The 20,312-nt window shown below is 42.7% G+C and overlaps 1 protein-coding gene across 1 annotated transcript in view; it reads right to left on the bottom strand.

Moving 5' to 3' along the window:
• Positions 1-20,312, bottom strand: part of MYSM1 (Myb like, SWIRM and MPN domains 1) — a 287,009-nt gene that overhangs the window by 73,824 nt on the left and 192,873 nt on the right. Inside the window, exon 12 of the mRNA XM_053693624.1 lies at positions 15,157-15,242. Within this exon, the coding sequence (XP_053549599.1) occupies positions 15,157-15,242 (86 nt within the window). The remainder of the gene's footprint in view (positions 1-15,156; positions 15,243-20,312) is intronic.

Genomic DNA, 20,312 nt, shown 5'->3' with positions numbered 1-20,312 from the left:
GTCAGCTGGAGGGAGACCAGATTTGGATGTTCGAATGGACCCTGAACAAGAAGGTCCTGTCTCAAAGGTAGCTTCCATGGTGGAACCGATGACATATTCACCAGGTCTGCATACCAAGTCCTGCGTGGCCACGCAGGAGCTATCAAGATCACCGAGGCCCTCTCCTGTTTGATCCTGGCTACCAGCCTGGGAATGAGAGGAAATGGTGGAAATACATAAGCTAGGTTTAAGGTCCAAGGTGTTACTAGTGCATCTACTAGAGTCGCCTTGGGATCCCTGGATCTGGACCCGTAGCAAGGAACCTTGAAGTTCTGACGAGACGCCATCAGATCCATGTCTGGAATGCCCCATAATTGAGTTAGTTGGGCAAAGATCTCCGGGTGGAGTTCCCACTCCCCCGGATGGAATGTCTGACAACTCAGATAATCCGCTTCCCAGTTTTCCACACCTGGGATGTGGATCGCAGATAGGTGGCAGGAGTGATTCTCCGCCCATTGAATTATTTTGGTCACTTCTTTCATCGCCAGGGAACTCCTTGTTCCCCCCTGATGATTGATATACGCAACGGTCGTCATGTTGTCTGATTGGAATCTTATGAATCTGGCCTTTGCTAGCTGAGGCCAAGCCCTGAGAGCATTGAAGATCGCTCTTAGTTCCAGAATGTTTATCGGGAGAAGAGACTCTTCCCGAGACCATAGTCCCTGAGCTTTCAGGGATTCCCAGACCGCGCCCCAGCCCACTAGACTGGCGTCGGTCGTGACAATGACCCACTCTGGTCTGCGGAAGCTCATTCCCTGGGATAGATGGTCCAGGGTCAGCCACCAACGGAGTGAATCTCTGGTCTTCTGATCTACTTGAATCATTGGAGACAAGTCTGTATAGTCCCCATTCCACTGTTTGAGCATGCACAGTTGTAATGGTCTTAGATGAATTCGTGCAAAAGGAACTATGTCCATTGCTGCAACCATAAACCCTACTACTTCCATGCACTGCGCTATGGAAGGACGTGGAACAGAATGAAGAACTTGACAAGTGCTTAGAAGTTTTGACTTTCTGACCTCTGTCAGAAAAATCCTCATTTCTAAGGAATCTATTATTGTTCCCAAGAAGGGAACTCTTGTTGACGGAGACAGAGAACTTTTTTCTATGTTCACCTTCCATCCGTGTGATCTGAGAAAGGCCAGAACGATGTCTGTATGAGCCTTTGCTTTTGACAGGGACGACGCTTGTATTAGAATGTCGTCCAAGTAAGGTACTACTGCAATGCCCCTCGGTCTTAGAACCGCTAGTACCTTTGTGAAAATCCTTGGAGCAGTGGCTAACCCGAATGGGAGGGCCACAAACTGGTAATGTTTGTCCAGAAAGGCGAACCTTAGGAACTGATGATGTTCTTTGTGGATAGGAATATGTAAGTACGCATCCTTTAGATCCACGGTAGTCATAAATTGACCTTCCTGGATAGTGGGTAGAATCGTTCGAATGGTTTCCATCTTGAACGATGGTACCCTGAGAAATTTGTTTAGGATCTTCAAATCCAAAATTGGTCTGAAAGTTCCCTCTTTTTTGGGAACTACGAACAGATTTGAATAAAACCCCATTCCTTGTTCCTTTATTGGAACTGGGTGTATCACTCCCATCTTTAACAGGTCTTCTACACAATGTAAGAACGCCTGTCTCTTTATTTGGTTTAAGGATAAGTGAGACATGTGGAACCTTCCCCTTGGGGGTAGTTCCCTGAATTCCAGAAGATAACCCTGAGAAACTATTTCTAGTGCCCAGGGATCCTGAACATCTCTTGCCCAAGCCTGAGCAAAGAGAGAGAGTCTGCCCCCTACTAGATCCGGTCCCGGATCAGGGGCTACTCCTTCATGCTGTTTTGTTAGCAGCAGCAGGCTTCTTGGCCTGCTTACCCTTGTTCCAGCCTTGCATCGGTTTCCAGGCTGGTTTGGGTTGTGAGGCATTACCCTCTTGCTTAGAGGATGCAGAATTAGAGGCCGGTCCGTTCCTGAAATTGCGAAAGGAACGAAAATTAGACTTATTCTTGGCCTTGAAAGGCCTATCTTGTGGAAGGGCGTGGCCCTTTCCCCCAGTGATGTCTGAGATAATCTCTTTCAATTCTGGTCCAAATAGAGTTTTACCTTTGAAAGGGATGTTAAGCAATTTTGTCTTGGATGACACATCCGCTGACCAAGACTTTAGCCAAAGCGCTCTGCGCGCCACGATTGCAAACCCTGAATTTTTCGCCGCTAATCTAGCTAATTGCAAAGCGGCATCTAAAATAAAAGAGTTAGCCAACTTAAGTGCGTGAACTCTGTCCATAACCTCCTCATATGGAGTCTCTCTACTGAGAGACTTTTCTAGTTCCTCGAACCAGAACCACGCTGCTGTAGTGACAGGGACAATGCACGAAATTTTTTGTAGAAGGTAACCTTGCTGTACAAAAATCTTCTTAAGCAAACCCTCCAATTTTTTATCCATAGGATCTTTGAAAACACAACTATCCTCGATAGGAATAGTAGTGCGTTTGTTTAGAGTAGAAACTGCCCCCTCGACCTTAGGGACTGTCTGCCATAAGTCCTTTCTGGGGTCGACCATAGGAAATAATTTCTTAAATATAGGGGGGGGGGGGGACAAAAGGTATGCCGGGCTTTTCCCACTCCTTATTCACTATGTCCGCCACCCGCTTGGGTATAGGAAAAGCGTCGGGTGCACCGGAACCTCTAGGAACTTGTCCATCTTGTATAATTTCTCTGGAATGACCAAGTTGTCACAATCATCCAGAGTAGATAACACCTCCTTAAGCAGTGCGCGGAGATGTTCTAATTTAAATTTAAATGTCACAACATCAGGTTCAGCTTGTTGAGAAATTTTTCCTGAATCTGAAATTTCCCCATCTGACAAAACCTCCCTCATGGCCACTTCAGATTGGTGTGAGGGTATGACAGAACAATTATCATCAGCGGCCTCCTGCTCTTCAGTGTTTAAAACAGAGCAATCGCGCTTTCTCTGATATGTAGGCATTTTGGATAAAATATTTGCTATGGAGTTATCCATTACAGCCGTCAATTGTTGCATGGTAATAAGCATTGGCGCGCTAGATGTACTAGGGGCCTCCTGCGTGGGCAAAACTGGTGTAGACACAGTAGGGGATGATGTAGTATCATGTTTACTCCCCTCATCTGAGGAATCATCTTGGGCAATTTCATTATCTGTGGCAGTACTGTCCTTACTTTGTTTGGACGCTATGGCACAATTATCACACAAATTTAAATGGGGAGACACATTGGCTTTCACAAAAAACGTTTTAAAACAAAACCGTTACTGTCTCTTTAAATTTTAAACAGAAAACACTTTATTACTGAATATGTGAAAAAGTATGAAGGAATTGTTCAAAAATTACCAAAATTTCACCATAGTGTCTTAAAGCATTAAGAGTATTGCACACCAAATTTCAGAGCTTTAACCCTTAAAATAACGGATTTACAAATTTAACCCCTATACAGTCCCAGCTATAGCCTTTGCTGTGACTTTACCAAGCCCAGAGGGGAATACGATACCAAGTGACGCCTTCTAGAAACTTTTCCAGCTACTTTCAGATCCTCACACATGCATCTGCATGTCCTGCTCTCAAAAAACAACTGTGCAGTAATAGCGCGAAAATGAGGCTCAGCCTACAACTGGGAAGGCCCTCCCTGACTGGAAAAGGTGTCTAACATAGTGCCTGCCGTTAATAAACGTTCCCCAAGTTTATAAATGTGAATTATCAGCATAAACATGAATAAAATGCCCAAATAAAGCAATCGATTTAGCCCATAAAAGTGTCTACCAGTTTTATAGCCCATATTAAGCCCTTTATTCTGTTTGCTTGACTAAGAAAATGGCTTACCGGTCCCCATGAGGGGAAATGACAGCCTTCCAGCATTACACAGTCTTGTTAGAAATATGGCTAGTCATACCTTAAGCAGAAAAGTCTGCTAACTGTTTCCCCCAACTGAAGTTACTTCATCTCAACAGTCCTATGTGGAAACAGCAATCGATTTTAGTTACTGTCTGCTAAAATCATCTTCCTCTCACAAACAGAAATCTTCATCCTTTTCTGTTTCAGAGTAAATAGTACATACCAGCACTATTTTAAAATAACAAACACTTGATAGAAGAATAAAAAAACTACATTTAAACACCAAAAAACTCTTAACCATCTCCGTGGAAATGTTGCCTGTGCAACGGCAAAGAGAATGACTGGGGTGGGCGGAGCCTAGGAGGGACTATATGGCCAGCTTTGCTGGGACTCTTTGCCATTTCCTGTTGGGGAAGAGATATTCCCACAAGTAAGGATGACGCCGTGGACCGGACACACCAATGTTGGAGAAATATCCATTAAAACATAATACTTTGCAATACAGCATTCAATTGAAACAGAATCTCCTTAATGCTATCTCTTGGTGTTCTTAGTTGAAAGCTAAATCTAGGAGGTTCATATGCTAATTTCTAAAACCTTGAAGGCCGCCTCTTAGCTCAGGGCGTTTTGACAGTTTTTTACCACTAGAGAGGGCGTTAGTTCATGTGTTTCATATAGCTAACACCAGGGCCGCCACTAGAAATTTTGGGGCCCCTGACTTAACCATTGATCAGGGCCCCCCCCTCCTTTGACATGTGCAATTTTTGACCAAGTGACTAAAACGTATATGCACTTTATTCTTAAGTGTCTATTTAAACTTGGAAATGTTGTAAAGGTAGTAACATACACACACACAGACAAACTCATACACTGAAACACACACACACACACTCACACATAAGGATTCACATATAGACACTCTAGCAGACACGTAAAGAAACACACAAACACACTCAGACACAGACACCCAAACAGACACTCAGCAGTTGTTTACATTGACCTGACAAGTAATGAGGTAAACTACAGTTTTGTAAAAAAAAAAAAAAGGAGATTTAGAAAACAAAATATGGAGTTCTGATTATCTTTTTGTAAAGGAAGATGCCAACTAAATGATGACAACAGCATGCAGTGGCTGAAAGGAAGGGCCCTGAACTGCCTAAACAATCATTTAAAGGTTAAATGGTGGATTGGTAACTTCCGGAAAGGTCTCGTTAGTCTCAAAGTCTGTAGAAAGATGTGAATAATTAGTAGTAAGGTCAAAATGTCCTAAAAAGGAACAGACAATGGACACACACACAAACTCAAACTTGCACATACACCCAAGGAAACACTGACAGAGACAGCCTCAGAAAACACACAAAGACATACACACACACACAGAGACAACCACATAAAACACAGAAAGACATACATACACACACTCTCACTGAGACATTCACAGAAAACACACAAATACATACACACACCCTCACAGAGACATCCACAGAAAACACACACCCTCACAGAGACATCCACAGAAAACACAGACATACATACATACACACACACACGCCCTCACAGAGACATCCACAGAAAACACAGACATACACACCCACCCTCACAGAGGCATCCAGAGAGAATACACAAAGACAAACATACACACACCCTCACAGAGACACCCATAGAAAAAGCTCAAAGACATATGCACACACCCTCAGGCATCCACAGAAAATGCACAAAGACATACACACCCACCCTCACAGAGAGACCCACAGAAAAAAACCCACACATACTCAGAGACACAAACCAAAGCACAAAGACATAAACACAGACACCCACAGAAACACTCACAGGAGGAAACATGTATGCACCTTGCATCCCCTAAATCAACATTTTGTGACATGCATGATAAAAAAAATTGCAGAAATTAAGAGATCACTTTTTAAAGAATCATATTTGTAAATGTGCAAACAAAAATAATTTTGTGAATTCAAAATTGTACATTAATGATCTGGGTGGATGGCTAGTACTTTTAAAAGGTTGAAATATGTTTGTTTGTTTTTCCCCATTTTCCCCCAAAATATAGAATTTCTACAGCATTGTCAAATAATCATAAATGCACTGCTGTTAAAAAATGTGTTTTTATGGATCCCTAGCCCCACCATACAACTATTACCACACTGAAGTTACAATCTGAAATTGCACAAAGAAATAAAAAACATTTCCTCAGTAAGTCGTACCTTCTCTGCAAATGAAAGTGATCTGCCGTCTGACTCAGGCACACACTGTACAAACAAAGTGCCAAGTCTGTCTCACACTGTGCATAGTGGTTTAGTGCACACTCAGAAATCCTCTCAAATGCTAATACTTTACTACTTGTAATAACATTTCCCATGCTCAATTAGCACTCTGCTGTAGTACCCACTGGTGGCTACCAAAATTTAAAAAAAAAAAAAAAAAAAATTTTAGTTCTTGCCTCATGGGGCCCCCCTGGCCCATTGGGCCCCTGACAGGAGTCACCCCTGTCACCCCCTGATGGCAGCCCTGGCTAACACTGTGCTCACGCACGTGGAGTTTGTATGAGCCAGCACTGATTGGCTACAATGCAAGTCTGTCAAAAGAACTGAAATAATGGGGCAGTCTGCAGAGGCTTAGATACAAGGTAATCACAGAGGTAAAAAGTGTATTAATATAACTGTGTTGGTTATGCAAAACTAGGGAATGGGTAATAAAGGGATTATCTATCTTTTTAAAACAATAAATATTCTGGTGTAGACTGTCTGTCCCTTTAACTTTTTCAATATTTTAGGTTTCTCACTGACATTATTTATGTAAATGCTTATCTGGGATCCCCTTTGTTCAGAAATAGACATATATGGCTTTGGTATTGCTTTTTGGTAATTAGAAGGCCGCTAAATGCTGCTGCGCACCACACGTGTATTATGCCCAGCAGTGAAGGGGTTAATTAGGTAGCTTGTAGAGTTTATTTTAGCTTTAGTGTAGAAATCAGCCTCCCACTGACACATCCCACCCCTGATCCCTCCCTGACCCCTCTCAAACAGCTCTCTTCCCTCCCCCACCTCACAATTGTCACCGCTATCTTAAGTACTGGCATTAAGTCTGCCAGTACTAAAATAAGGCTTTTTTTCCCCATAATTTTTTTTACATATTTTTTCTGCAGTGTAGGAATCCCCCTTACCCCCCAACCTCCCGATTCCCCCCAAACAGCTTTCTAAACCTCCCCCCTCCTCTACCTCACTGCCGCCATCTAAGGTACTGGAAGCTGTCTGCCAGTACCCAGTTTGCTGCAAATTAGGTATTTTATAAAAAAAAAGAAGAAAAATAGCCATTTTTTCTGTAGCTGCCTCCCCTCAATACCTTACCCACCTCCCCCTCCCAGATCGACTTCCCACCCCTCCTATTTCCATCACTCGGCAATATAACCAGGATCCCCCTCTCCCCAATCATTGCGCACAACTCCTGTGCAACTCCCACCAACCAACGATCGGCACCACCGCTGTACGATGCAGAGAAGGCCACAGAGTGGCCCTCTCTGCATCAATAACTCTGCAAATCTATTTCTGCAGTGCCCCCCTCGTGGGGCATGCAAAAATAGTGCAATCTCGCTATTTTGAGCGAGATCGCGGCAGAGAGAAGTCCAGGACTGCAGCGACGTACAGGGTACGACGCTGGTAGTTAAGCGGTTAAAAAACTGTATTATCGTCTGATACTAACGTTTTAAAGTTGATAGTCACTGTGTGTTATAAATAATAATTAGTAATTTATTTACTGCTCAAAAAAACAGTTAATTTGATGGATAGGCTTGATGACTAGTTTCCATTCTATAGTTTTATGTCACTTAGCAGGGGTCCTTAATCGCCATAGTCAGAGATCTGTAGATGATTTCCTTTCTTGGAGTGTAGTTGTACAACAGCATCAATAAATCAACTTTATAGTAAATGTATTCTACCTACTAAAGTGTTATCTAGTGCACCCCTAGATTATTTCTGATAACCGAAGACTTAAAAGCAACAGGCATGTGCTGCGTTTCCTGCTACATCACAATGATTTTAAACTTTGCAGTTAATGTATAGTGCATGCTCATGTAAATCGCTGGCAAAGCAAAGAAATCAATCCTATAGTACAAGTGGCTGTAATTTATTGTTGTAAGAGAAAGTGTAAATTGCTGATAAACCTGAGCTATCATAGAGGAAAAAGCCTTGATAAAGAGAAGTAAAATTTAAAATACAAACTGAGAAAGTTGTTTTGTTTTGCACAAATTACGATCATTATACTTGGAGGGGTCCACTAGCATCCTGTTCCTCTTCTTTCATATGAGCGCCCCCTATGGTAATCCCACCTCTTATGCCTATTAGTGCCCCCCTCAATAATCTCACCGCCCCCAAGGGAAGTACTGCCTACTTTGGGAACCACTGGCATAAGACATTAATAGTCTTGCATCAGGCTACTGTAACAAGCTACCTTTGTGAATACTCATGTTCAGGACAAATTAAGTATTTTACTTCACAACAGAAAATTTGATTTTGAAGTGGGCGGCCGGAGCACAGGGAATTTGCAATTCATATCTATATTAAAAAGTTATAGCGCATCTTCATTACAACTGAAGAGAAAACCTAGGTAGGCTGATAGGAGCTTAAGAGTGTGCACAAGTCTATGGCAGTCGAGTTTACAACTATTTATAACATTGCTATAAACATTGTTGCAAAAACCGCCTTGATACAGCTAAAAACAGAATTTATGTTTACCTGATAAATTACTTTCTCCAACGGTGTGTCCGGTCCACGGCGTCATCCTTACTTGTGGGATATTCTCTTCCCCAACAGGAAATGGCAAAGAGCCCAGCAAAGCTGGTCACATGATCCCTCCTAGGCTCCGCCTACCCCAGTCATTCGACCGACGTTAAGGAGGAATATTTGCATAGGAGAAACCATATGGTACCGTGGTGACTGTAGTTAAAGAAAATAAATTATCAGACCTGATTAAAAAAACCAGGGCGGGCCGTGGACCGGACACACCGTTGGAGAAAGTAATTTATCAGGTAAACATAAATTCTGTTTTCTCCAACATAGGTGTGTCCGGTCCACGGCGTCATCCTTACTTGTGGGAACCAATACCAAAGCTTTAGGACACGGATGAAGGGAGGGAGCAAATCAGGTCACCTAAATGGAAGGCACCACGGCTTGCAAAACCTTTCTCCCAAAAATAGCCTCAGAAGAAGCAAAAGTATCAAACTTGTAAAATTTGGTAAAAGTGTGCAGTGAAGACCAAGTCGCTGCCCTACATATCTGATCAACAGAAGCCTCGTTCTTGAAGGCCCAAGTGGAAGCCACAGCCCTAGTGGAATGAGCTGTGATTCTTTCGGGAGGCTGCCGTCCGGCAGTCTCGTAAGCCAATCTGATGATGCTTTTAATCCAAAAAGAGAGAGAGGTAGAAGTTGCTTTTTGACCTCTCCTTTTACCGGAATAAACAACAAACAAGGAAGATGTTTGTCTAAAATCCTTTGTAGCATCTAAATAGAATTTTAGAGCGCGAACAACATCCAAATTGTGCAACAAACGTTCCTTCTTTGAAACTGGTTTCGGACACAGAGAAGGTACGATAATCTCCTGGTTAATGTTTTTGTTAGAAACAACTTTTGGAAGAAAACCAGGTTTAGTACGTAAAACCACCTTATCTGCGTGGAACACCAGATAAGGAGGAGAACACTGCAGAGCAGATAATTCTGAAACTCTTCTAGCAGAAGAAATTGCAACTAAAAACAAAACTTTCCAAGATAATAACTTAATATCAACGGAATGTAAGGGTTCAAACGGAACCCCCTGAAGAACTGAAAGAACTAAATTGAGACTCCAAGGAGGAGTCAAAGGTTTGTAAACAGGCTTAATTCTAACCAGAGCCTGAACAAAGGCTTGAACAAGGCAGAAATCTGTCCCTTCAGGGAACTTGCAGATAATCCTTTTTCCAATCCTTCTTGAAGGAAGGATAGAATCCTAGGAATCTTAACCTTGTCCCAAGGGAATCCTTTAGATTCACACCAACAGATATATTTTTTCCAAATTTTGTGGTAAATCTTTCTAGTTACAGGCTTTCTGGCCTGAACAAGAGTATCGATAACAGAATCTGAGAACCCTCGCTTCGATAAAATCAAGCGTTCAATCTCCAAGCAGTCAGCTGGAGTGAAACCAGATTCGGATGTTCGAACGGACCCTGAACAAGAAGGTCTCGTCTCAAAGGTAGCTTCCAAGGTGGAGCCGATGACATATTCACCAGATCTGCATACCAAGTCCTGCGTGGCCACGCAGGAGCTATCAAGATCACTGACGCCCTCTCCTGATTGATCCTGGCTACCAGCCTGGGGATGAGAGGAAACGGCGGGAACACATAAGCTAGTTTGAAGGTCCAAGGTGCTACTAGTGCATCCACTAGAGCCGCCTTGGGATCCCTGGATCTGGACCCGTAGCAAGGAACTTTGAAGTTCTGACGAGAGGCCATCAGATCCATGTCTGGAATGCCCCACAGCTGAGTGACTTGGGCAAAGATTTCCGGATGGAGTTCCCACTCCCCCGGATGCAATGTCTGACGACTCAGAAAATCCGCTTCCCAATTTTCCACTCCTGGGATGTGGATAGCAGACAGGTGGCAGGAGTGAGACTCCGCCCATAGAATGATTTTGGTCACTTCTTCCATCGCTAGGGAACTCCTTGTTCCCCCCTGATGGTTGATGTACGCAACAGTTGTCATGTTGTCTGATTGAAACCGTATGAACTTGGCCCTCGCTAGCTGAGGCCAAGCCTTGAGAGCATTGAATATCGCTCTCAGTTCCAGAATATTTATCGGTAGAAGAGATTCTTCCCGAGACCAAAGACCCTGAGCTTTCAGGGATCCCCAGACCGCGCCCCAGCCCATCAGACTGGCGTCGGTCGTGACAATGACCCACTCTGGTCTGCGGAATGTCATCCCTTGTGACAGGTTGTCCAGGGACAGCCACCAACGGAGTGAGTCTCTGGTCCTCTGATTTACTTGTATCTTCGGAGACAAGTCTGTATAGTCCCCATTCCACTGACTGAGCATGCACAGTTGTAATGGTCTTAGATGAATGCGCGCAAAAGGAACTATGTCCATTGCCGCTACCATCAACCCGATCACTTCCATGCACTGAGCTATGGAAGGAAGAGGAACGGAATGAAGCATCCGACAAGAGTCTAGAAGTTTTGTTTTTCTGGCCTCTGTCAGAAAAATCCTCATTTCTAAGGAGTCTATTATTGTTCCCAAGAAGGGAACCCTTGTTGACGGAGATAGAGAACTCTTTTCCACGTTCACTTTCCATCCGTGAGATCTGAGGAAGGCCAGGACAATGTCCGTGTGAGCCTTTGCTTGAGGAAGGGACGACGCTTGAATCAGAATGTCGTCCAAGTAAGGTACTACAGCAATGCCCCTTGGTCTTAGCACAGCTAGAAGGGACCCTAGTACCTTTGTGAAAACCCTTGGAGCAGTGGCTAATCCGAAAGGAAGCGCCACGAACTGGTAATGTTTGTCCAGGAATGCGAACCTTAGGAACCGATGATGTTCCTTGTGGATAGGAATATGTAGATACGCATCCTTTAAATCCACCGTGGTCATGAATTGACCTTCCTGGATGGAAGGAAGAATAGTTCGAATGGTTTCCATCTTGAACGATGGAACCTTGAGAAACTTGTTTAAGATCTTGAGATCTAAGATTGGTCTGAACGTTCCCTCTTTTTTGGGAACTATGAACAGATTGGAGTAGAACCCCATCCCTTGTTCTCTTAATGGAACAGGATGAATCACTCCCATTTTTAACAGATCTTCTACACAATGTAAGAATGCCTGTCTTTTTATGTGGTCTGAAGACAACTGAGACCTGTGGAACCTCCCCCTTGGGGGAAGTCCCTTGAATTCCAGAAGATAACCTTGGTAGACTATTTCTAGCGCCCAAGGATCCAGAACATCTCTTGCCCAAGCCTGAGCGAAGAGAGAGAGTCTGCCCCCCACCAGATCCGGTCCCGGATCGGGGGCCAACATTTCATGCTGTCTTGGTAGCAGTGGCAGGTTTCTTGGCCTGCTTTCCCTTGTTCCAGCCCTGCATTGGTCTCCAAGCTGGCTTGGCTTGAGAAGTATTACCCTCTTGCTTAGAGGACGTAGCACCTTGGGCTGGTCCGTTTCTACGAAAGGGACGAAAATTAGGTTTATTTTTTGCCTTGAAAGGCCGATCCTGAGGAAGGGCGTGGCCCTTACCCCCAGTGATATCAGAGATAATCTCTTTCAAGTCAGGGCCAAACAGCGTTTTCCCCTTGAAAGGAATGTTAAGTAGCTTGTTCTTGGAAGACGCATCAGCCGACCAAGATTTCAACCAAAGCGCTCTGCGCGCCACAATAGCAAACCCAGAATTCTTAGCCGCTAACCTAGCCAATTGCAAAGTGGCGTCTAGGGTGAATGAATTAGCCAATTTGAGAGCATTGATTCTGTCCATAATCTCCTCCAAAGGAGGAGAATCACGATCGACCGCTCTTATCAGATCATCGAACCAGAAACATGCGGCTGTAGCGACAGGGACAATGCATGAAATTGGTTGTAGAAGGTAACCTTGCTGAACAAACATCTTTTTAAGCAAACCTTCTAATTTTTTATCCATAGGATCTTTGAAAGCACAACTATCCTCTATGGGTATAGTGGTGCGTTTGTTTAAAGTGGAAACCGCTCCCTCGACCTTGGGGACTGTCTGCCATAAGTCCTTTCTGGGGTCGACCATAGGAAACAATTTTTTAAATATGGGGGGAGGGACGAAAGGAATACCGGGCCTGTCCCATTCTTTATTAACAATGTCCGCCACCCGCTTGGGTATAGGAAAAGCTTCTGGGAGCCCCGGCACCTCTAGGAACTTGTCCATTTTACAAAGTTTCTCTGGGATGACCAACTTGTCACAATCATCCAGAGTGGATAATACCTCCTTAAGCAGAATGCGGAGATGTTCCAACTTAAATTTAAATGCAATCACATCAGGTTCAGCCTGTTGAGAAATGTTCCCTGAATCAGTAATTTCTCCCTCAGACAAAACCTCCCTGGCCCCATCATACTGGGTTAGGGGCCCTTCAGAAATATTATTATCAGCGTCGTCATGCTCTTCAGTATCTAAAACAGAGCAGCCGCGCTTACGCTGATAAGTGTTCATTTTGGCTAAAATGTTTTTGACAGAATTATCCATTACAGCCGTTAATTGTTGCATAGTAAGGAGTATTGGCGCGCTAGATGTACTAGGGGCCTCCTGAGTGGGCAAGACTCGTGTAGACGAAGGAGGGAATGATGCAGTACCATGCTTACTCCCCTCACTTGAGGAATCATCTTGGGCATCATTATCATTATCACATAAATCACATTTATTTAAATGAATAGGAATTCTGGCTTCCCCACATTCAGAACACAGTCTATCTGGTAGTTCAGACATGTTAAACAGGCATAAACTTGATAAAGTACAAAAAACGTTTTGAAAAAAAACCGTTACTGTCACTTTAAATTTTAAACTGAACACACTTTATTACTGCAATTGCGAAAAAACATGAAGGAATTGTTCAAAATTCACCAAATTTTCACCACAGTGTCTTAAAGCCTTAAAAGTATTGCACACCAAATTTGGAAGCTTTAACCCTTAAAATAACGGAACCGGAGCCGTTTTGAACTTTAACCCCTTTACAGTCCCTGGTATCTGCTTTGCTGAGACCCAACCAAGCCCAAAGGGGAATACGATACCAAATGACGCCTTCAGAAAGTCTTTTCTAAGTATCAGAGCTCCTCTCACATGCGACTGCATGCCATGCCTCTCAAAAACAAGTGCGCCACACCGGCGCGAAAATGAGGCTCTGCTTATGCTTTGGGAAAGCCCCTAAAGAATAAGGTGTCTAAAACAGTGCCTGCCGATATTATTATATCAAAATACCCAGATAAAATGATTCCTCAAGGCTAAATATGTGTTAATAATGAATCGATTTAGCCCAGAAAAAGTCTACAGTTTTAATAAGCCCTTGTGAAGCCCTTATTTACGATCGTAATAAACATGGCTTACCGGATCCCATAGGGAAAATGACAGCTTCCAGCATTACATCGTCTTGTTAGAATGTGTCATACCTCAAGCAGCAAGAGACTGCACACTGTTCCCCCAACTGAAGTTAATTGCTCTCAACAGTCCTGTGTGGAACAGCCATGGATTTTAGTGACGGTTGCTAAAATCATTTTCCTCATACAAACAGAAATCTTCATCTCTTTTCTGTTTCTGAGTAAATAGTACATACCAGCACTATTTCAAAATAACAAACTCTTGATTGAATAATAAAAACTACAGTTAAACACTAAAAAACTCTAAGCCATCTCCGTGGAGATGTTGCCTGTACAACGGCAAAGAGAATGACTGGGGTAGGCGGAGCCTAGGAGGGATCATGTGACCAGCTTTGCTGGGCTCTTTGCCATTTCCTGTTGGGGAAGAGAATATCCCACAAGTAAGGATGACGCCGTGGACCGGACACACCTATGTTGGAGAAAAGGCACGTGCATGCTCCTGAGCTTGTCTAAAATCAACAAAGGATACCAAGAGAATTAAGCAAAACTGATAATAGAAGTAAATTGGAAAATTGTTTAAAATGCCATGTTCCATCCAAGTTAAAGGGAGAGTAAAGTCATAATTAGACAATCTTTATTTAGACAGAGCATACAATTCAAAGAACTTTCCAATTTGCTTCTATTTAATTTGCTTCCTTCTCTTATCATCATTTGCTGAAAGGTTTATCTAGGTAAGTTAAGGAGCAGCAAAGTACCTAGGTTCTAGCTGCTGATTGGTGGCTATATATAGTTAGAAACCAGTAGTGCATTGCTGCTCCTTCAACAAATGATAGCAATAGAATTAAACTAATTTGATAATAGAAGTAAACTGGAAAGCTGTTTAAAATTGTATGTTTTACCTAAATCATGAGAGAAAGGTTTTGGGTTTCATGTCCCTTTAAAAGTAAGTTATATCTTGATTATACTGTCCCTTTAAACTGGACTGTAATCGGTTCAGTTTATTGTGCTTCCTTTAATTAATTTGTACATTGCTTATTTATGAGCACTTATAGATTAGGGCTCTTGTTTTATCACAGTACAAAAGAATCAATTTGTAATTTATTATAAGCCACCCCACGTTCTGATTTTATAAGGAACCCTATTATCTTTCACCACATGCCATAAAGTAACACAGAATAAGCTTAACCGACCTCTTAACTTGTCTTGATCCTTTGAAGCATTTTGATGGTTTGGTCTTCTCCTCACGTCTTTTTGCCAGTTCCTCCGCGGATAGATGCTGCCAGATACGAATGTCATTTTGATTAAAGTCATAATTAGCAATGCAGCTCGTACAGGTTTTGCATATTTTAGCCACAGACCAGAACTACTGCAAATTCATAAATCTTTTCTACATTAAAAGGTCCTCTTAATCATATAAACCGGTGCCAAGAACTTCTAAGAAACTCTTAAAACACAACAATTTTTCACTGTTCTGTACTCTTTAAAAGGTGTAATTTCTGCATACATGTTAAATAGCGGAGAAAACCTTTAATGGACTGAAAGATGAATTAAATAATCAATTAGACAGGTATGCAATAAAAAGATCATACATAAAAGGACACTTACCACTGACACACATAAAGAATGTATTTATTTATGGAAGAAGGAATTTCACCAAAAAAAAGATCACAGCTTCTACTATGGCTTAAAGGGATATGAAACCCAAAATATTTCTTCCACGATTAAGATTGAGCATGCAATTTGAAACAATTTCTATTATCTAATTTGCTTTGTTCTTTTGGTATTCTTTGATAAAAAAGAAAATTTATGCTTACCTGATAAATGTATTTCTTTTTTGACACAAGTCCACAGATCATCTTAATTACTAATGGGATATTCACCTCCTGGTCAGCAGGAGGAGGCAAAGAGCACCACAGCAGAGCTGTTATATAGCTCCTCCCTTCCCTCCCACTCCAGTCATTCGACCGAAGTTAGGAAGAAAAAGGAAAAGCCAAGGTGCAGAGGTGTCTGAAGTTTACATAACCCCCAATCTGTCTAAAGAAACAGGGCGGGCCGTGGACTCATTGTGTCAAAAAAGAAATACATTTATCAGGTAAGCATAAATATTCTTTTTAAAGACACGATTAGTCCACGGATCATCTTAATTACTAATGGGATTCAATACCCAAGCTAGAGTACACAGATGATATGGGAGGGACAAGACAGGGAACCTAAACGGAAGGCACCACTGCTTGAAGAATCTTTCTCCCAAAAGCGGCCTCAGCCGAGACAAAAGTGCCAACTTAGTAAAATTTTGAAAAATTGTGAAGAGAAGACCAAGTTGCAGCCTTGCAAATCTGGTCCACAGAAGTTTCATCTTTAAATGCCCATGAGGAAGCAACAGCCCTCGTGGAATGAGCCATAACCCTCTCAAGAGGTTGCTGCCCAGCGGTCTCATATGTTAAACGTATGATACTCCTCAGCCAAAAGGAAAGAGAAGTAGCTGTAGCTTTCTGACCCGTACATTTTCCTGAGACAATCCCAAACAAAGAAGAAGACAGACAAAAGTCCTTAGTTGTCTGCAGGTAAACTTTAGCGCATGGACCTCGTCCAAATTGTGTAGAAGTCGTTCCTTCTGAAAAGGATTAGGCCACAAAAAACGAACAACTCCTCCTGATTAATGTTCCGATCAGAAACAACCTTAAGAAGAAATCCTAATCTAGTATGTAAAACTACCTTATCTGAGAGTAAAATAAGATAAGGAAACTCGTACTTTAATGTCGAGAGCTCTGACAGACACTCTACGAGCAGAAGAAATAGCAACAAGAAATAAAACTTTCCAAGATAACAACTTAGTATCTAAGGAATGCATAGGTTCAAATGGAGTCCCTTGAAGAACTCTGAGAACTAAATTAAGACTCCACAGAGGAGTAACTGTTTTGAACACAGGCCTGATCCCGACCAAGGCCTGACAAAATGATTGTACATCTGGAAAATCTGCCACACGTTTGTGTAACAAAAAAAGAAAATTCTCAGATTTGACCCCTTAGGGAACTCGTTGATAAACCTTTCTCCAAACCCTCTTGAAGAAGGGACAAAATTCTAGAAATCCTAACTCCACTCCATGAGTAGCCCTTGTATTCACACTATAGGAGTATTTACGCCAAATCATATGGTAAAACCTTCTAGATACAGGCTACAAGCCTGAATCATGGTCTCTATGACCAAGCCAGAAACCCCCCCCCGCTTGGATAAAATTAAGAATTCAATCTCCAAGCAGTCAGTTTCAGAGAAACCAGATTTGGGAGAAGGAAGGGCCCCTGATCAGAAGGTCCTTCCTCAACGGAGTTTCCAAGGTGGAAGAGATGCCATCTCCACTAGATCTGCATACCAAGTCCTGCGAGGCCAGCGCTATAAGGATCACCGAGGCCCTCTCCTGTTTGATTCAAGCAAAAACCTGAGGAAGAAAAGCAAACGGAGGAATAGGTATGCTAGACTGAAGGTCGAAGGGACCGCCAAGCATCTATCAGTTCCGCCTGGAAAACCCTGGACCTCGACCCGTATCTCAGGAACTTGGCATTCTGTCAAGATACCATGAGATCCAAACCCGGTTGACCCCAATTGAGAATCAAGCTGGAGAACACTTCCGGAAGGAGTTCCCACTCCCCCGGATGATAGGTCTGTCTGCTCAAGAAAACTCCTACCCCTGGGATGTGGATAGCCGACAGACAGCAAGAATGGGCTTCCGCCCATTGGATAATCTTGGTTACTTCGGTCATCACTAAGGAACTCCTCATTCCTCCATGATAATTGATGCAAGCCACCGAAGATATGATGTCCGACTGGAACCGGACAGACCGGACCGTGGCTAACGGAGGCCAGGCCAGGAGAGCATTGAAAATCGTTCTCAGATCCAGAATGTTTATAGGGAAAACAGACTCTGACCTAGTCCAAACTCCCTGAACCCTTAAAGGAGCCCCAAACTGCGCCCCCCCCACTCTAGGAGGCTAATGTCTGTAGTCACAATCACCCAAGATGGACTGCGAAGCAAATTCCCTGGGAGAGATGATCCAGAGATAACCACCTTTAGATTGAATCCCTTGTCTCCTGCCCCATTAATATTCGAGGTAACAGGTTCGCATAATCTTCGTTCCATTGCCTGAGCATGCTTAACCGCAAAGTTCTGAGATAGAAACGAGCCAACTGAATGATGTCCATTGCCGCCACCATCAGCCCGATTAACTCCAAGCACTGAGCCACTGACGGCCGAGGAGTGGACGAAGGACTAAACAAGATCGATAATCTTTAATTTCCTGACTTCTGTCAGAAAAATCTTCATAGACAGGGAGTCTAAGGAGGTTCCTAAGAGAGTTACCCTTGTATTTGGAACTAAGCAACTCTTTTCCAAATTTACCTTCCACCCGTGAGATCGTAGGAAGGACAACACCAAGATCGTGTGGGATCTTGCTAGTCGAAAGACGGCGCCTGGACTAGGATATCGTCCTGATAGGGTGTCACTGCAATTCCTTGTAATCGAGGCACTGCCAACAGAGATCCCAGAACCCTTGTGAAAATGCTGGGAGCTGTTGCAAAACCGAAAGGAAGAGCCACAACTGGAAGTGTTTGACCAGAAAGGCAAACCTTAGGAACTTGTGATGATCCCAGTGGATGGGAACATGTAGGTACTCGTCCTATAACTCCCCACTGTTGTCATAAAATGATGCTCCTGGATCAAGAGAATAGTTTTCCATCTTGAAGGACGGTACACTAAGAAATTTGATTAAACTCTTGAAGACTAGAATTGGTCTGAAGTTTCCCTCCTTTTTGGGAACTCCGAACAGACTGGAATAAAATCCCAGACCCTGTTCCTGTACCGGACCAGGAACAATCACTCCCAGGCTGGAAAGGTCTCCTACGCAGTGTAAGGACGCCTCTCTCTTGTCCGGTCTGTAGCAAATCTTGAAAGCAGAAACATGCCTTTGAGAGGAAAACCTTTGTATCCCTGGTAAACATTTTCTATCACCCAGGGATCCTAGAAGATCTCGAACCCCAGCCTGAGTGAAGAGGGAAAGTCTATCCCCTACAAAATCCGGTCCCGGATCGGGACATGCCTGTTATGCTGTCCTTGATTTAACAATGTGGCGATTGAGAGGGCGCTAGAAAGCTGGGTATACTTAACACACCTAATTATTAAGATTATATCAAAACAAAGAATAAATCAAATACGGTAAATTTTTAAAAAACTTTTACTAGTGGGAATAATCCCTACTTGTGCAATACATAAATTTAAAAAACAATACGTGAGAACATTTGCAGACACATAAAATAAGTATTGGATACGATATCTTTAACTATTACTTGGAATACCACCCTGATATAAAAAATATATTTATAATAAGCGCTTTTTAAAAAAGAATTGATCAATTTTATGTCCTTAAAATCAATTAATTAGTTCCTGAATATAATGGACAGTCTCTATGGTCCTTATATATTTGCAACAGATGAAATCCCTTATGGTTGTGTGGTATAAAACATACAAGACTTATCTCTGTGATTTAAAATTTGTATGCTGGGGGAAAAAAACGATAAAATGTTCCTTAATTAGGATACTTTGTATCTTTGCTTGGTTATATATGTAACTTTAACTCACATAAAGTTGCAGCGACTGTGTCCAAATGTCGCTGTAATGTATCTCAGAGTCTGTGGTCTTTAGTCATAACACGCTCCTTGCGTGTGAGCCGCTTAGTGTGCTGCAGCTTCTATTCCTTAGTACAGGATTCACCACTCCCTCCGTGGGGAGGTGGCCGGCAAAGGTACGTCGCTCCTTGCGTGTAAGTACCTGACGAGCTGTTGTCTTTTTGCTTCCAATGTTCCCAGCTCCCTGCTTATGACAAACAGTCTGGATCTTTGTAAGTGCGATCACTGAGATGGAAAAGGCACCCGCTCTTAGCGTTAATACGCGCGGGCAAATACTAGGTACCTAGTGGGTTTGGTTCTGGTAACAGGCAACTTCAACTTCTACGCGTTTCACCCATGTGTGTGGGCTTTATCAAGATATCAGTTGCTGCCAGAACTTGGATTTAAAAAGCCGTTACTTCCTTCTCATTGGTTGGTGTGTTTTCAGGTAATTGTTTCTTAAGGTGGATTTCTCAGGTAAATGATTCTTAAGGTGGAATCACATTAGTTATTATTTTGTTCCTTTGGGAATCTTAATCTCCCATGTTTTCCTGTTATGTTTCTTTTGCCATTACGAGATTGTGGAATCAGGAATGTTCCTTTATATATGAAACAATAATGATGTGAATATAATTGGGATTGTTACTGCCTCAGGGTGGTATTTCCAAAGGGTGGTATTCCATTGTTTAAA

Source organism: Bombina bombina, chromosome 10 (assembly GCF_027579735.1).
Source record: "Bombina bombina isolate aBomBom1 chromosome 10, aBomBom1.pri, whole genome shotgun sequence".
Taxonomy (NCBI): domain Eukaryota; kingdom Metazoa; phylum Chordata; class Amphibia; order Anura; family Bombinatoridae; genus Bombina; species Bombina bombina.
The sequence above is the reverse complement of the archived record's forward strand: the minus strand, read 5'-3'. Positions and strand labels throughout refer to the sequence as shown.